Below are 1,537 nucleotides of genomic sequence, written 5' to 3'. Positions count from 1 at the left end.
AGTCGCAGGCGACTCGACGGCACATAACAACAACAACAACAAGGGACTTATTCTCAGGGATCCCCTCAATCACTATTGGAGTAAGTCTTGTCTTTCTAAAGCTTGGTTTTTAAGTTTTAGTCCACATTTTCTCCAACCCTATCCAGGATCTTCTACTGTGACTCATTTTAAGGTGGTCATCAGTGGTAGCTGGGCATCATCTACTTCTAATCTCAGGGTCATGGAAGTTGAGGTTCGAGTGGTTCATTAATCTTTTGGACTAATTGTTTCAGTGCATCTTAGAGAACATTGTTTAATAAATGCAGGGAAAAATTTAATATTGAGCTTAGTACACTCTGCAGATGATTGTAGTTTTCACAACTTTCTAAGGAACTTCTAGGGAACTCTGGTAGCCTATCCATTGGGAGTTGTGCCAAATTCACCAGCTGCTCTGAAAAATGGGCAATCTCTCATGATGCTTACAACCTTGGAAAATCAGTATCACCTATGAGTTGGTTCTGACTTGACAACAAATGAGGGTTATTGGTTGGGGGTTTTGAGGGCTCTCTGGGGGTACAGCCCGAAGAGACTAACCTAGATGTAGCACCTCTCATGTGGTTAAAATCCATCAGTGCCTCCATGGAAGATAAGTGAGTAACTTACTCCTGTGCAATTTACAGCCTCCAAAAACTTTTGGAGGGTAAGTTAAGAGTCTATTCTGACTTCACAAGTGAGTTTGAGATTTTTGGCTTTTTAAAAAGAACCCTGATTAGATCAGTGGTTAGTTACTCACTTGGTGGCTATACAGAAAAAAAAAGTAGCAGTCTAGGTCTATAAAGATACAGCCTTAGAAACTCTATGGGGCAATTGTACCCTCTCCTGTAGAGTTGTTCTTCATTGAATTGACTTGATGACAATGGGTTTGGTCTTATTTTGTTTCATAACTACTTACTTATCTGAAACAGTCCTTGTCTTCAACAGTGCTGCTGTATAACAGATAGCTGCTGACTTTGGAAGGCTTATATCTGTAATAATAATTTTCACCTTAAGTAAGGATCACAATAAAATAGCGTGAAAAAATGTTTTCAATAAAATTAATAGTATACGTTAAACAGATATAGAAGAATATTTGCTCATATATATAGTTAGAAGCTTTGAATTTAAATATTGACTTTACTATTTACTAGTTAAGGGAGCTGTAGTGCCTTAGTGGTAAGGAATTGGGCTGCCAGGGTAAAGGTATGTGGTTCAAATGCACCAGCTGCTCCACGGAAGACAGGTGGGCAATCTCCTCCCGTGTGATTAAATTTCTCTGAAAACCCGTTGGAAGGTCAGCAATGGGTTGATTTCTACTCAACAGTACACAAAACAACATTTATTAGTTATGTGTCTGGGAGGTAGAAACAGCTTATTTGAGACTCACTTTTCTTAAGTTAGAGAATAGTATTTTCCTGGCAGATTTAGTCTAATAATGAAATTAAATCTCTCTGACAGCCTTCAAAATGTTGAAAAGTACACAACAAATGTTTATAAAAAATTTGCTTACAATAATATTATT

At 37.7% G+C, this 1,537-nt stretch overlaps 1 protein-coding gene across 3 annotated transcripts in view; it reads right to left on the bottom strand.

Moving 5' to 3' along the window:
• Positions 1–1,537, bottom strand: part of ST7L (suppression of tumorigenicity 7 like) — a 225,030-nt gene that overhangs the window by 94,152 nt on the left and 129,341 nt on the right. For all 3 annotated transcript variants that reach the window (XM_006895714.1, XM_006895713.1, XM_006895715.1), the window contains exon 10: positions 932–1,004. In XM_006895714.1, the coding sequence (XP_006895776.1) occupies positions 932–1,004 (73 nt within the window). The remainder of the gene's footprint in view (positions 1–931; positions 1,005–1,537) is intronic.

Source organism: Elephantulus edwardii, unplaced genomic scaffold (assembly GCF_000299155.1).
Source record: "Elephantulus edwardii isolate Elephantulus edwardi_28Jun2011 unplaced genomic scaffold, EleEdw1.0 scaffold00174, whole genome shotgun sequence".
Lineage (NCBI taxonomy): Eukaryota > Metazoa > Chordata > Mammalia > Macroscelidea > Macroscelididae > Elephantulus > Elephantulus edwardii.
This window is presented reverse-complemented; position numbering and strand designations above follow the sequence as displayed.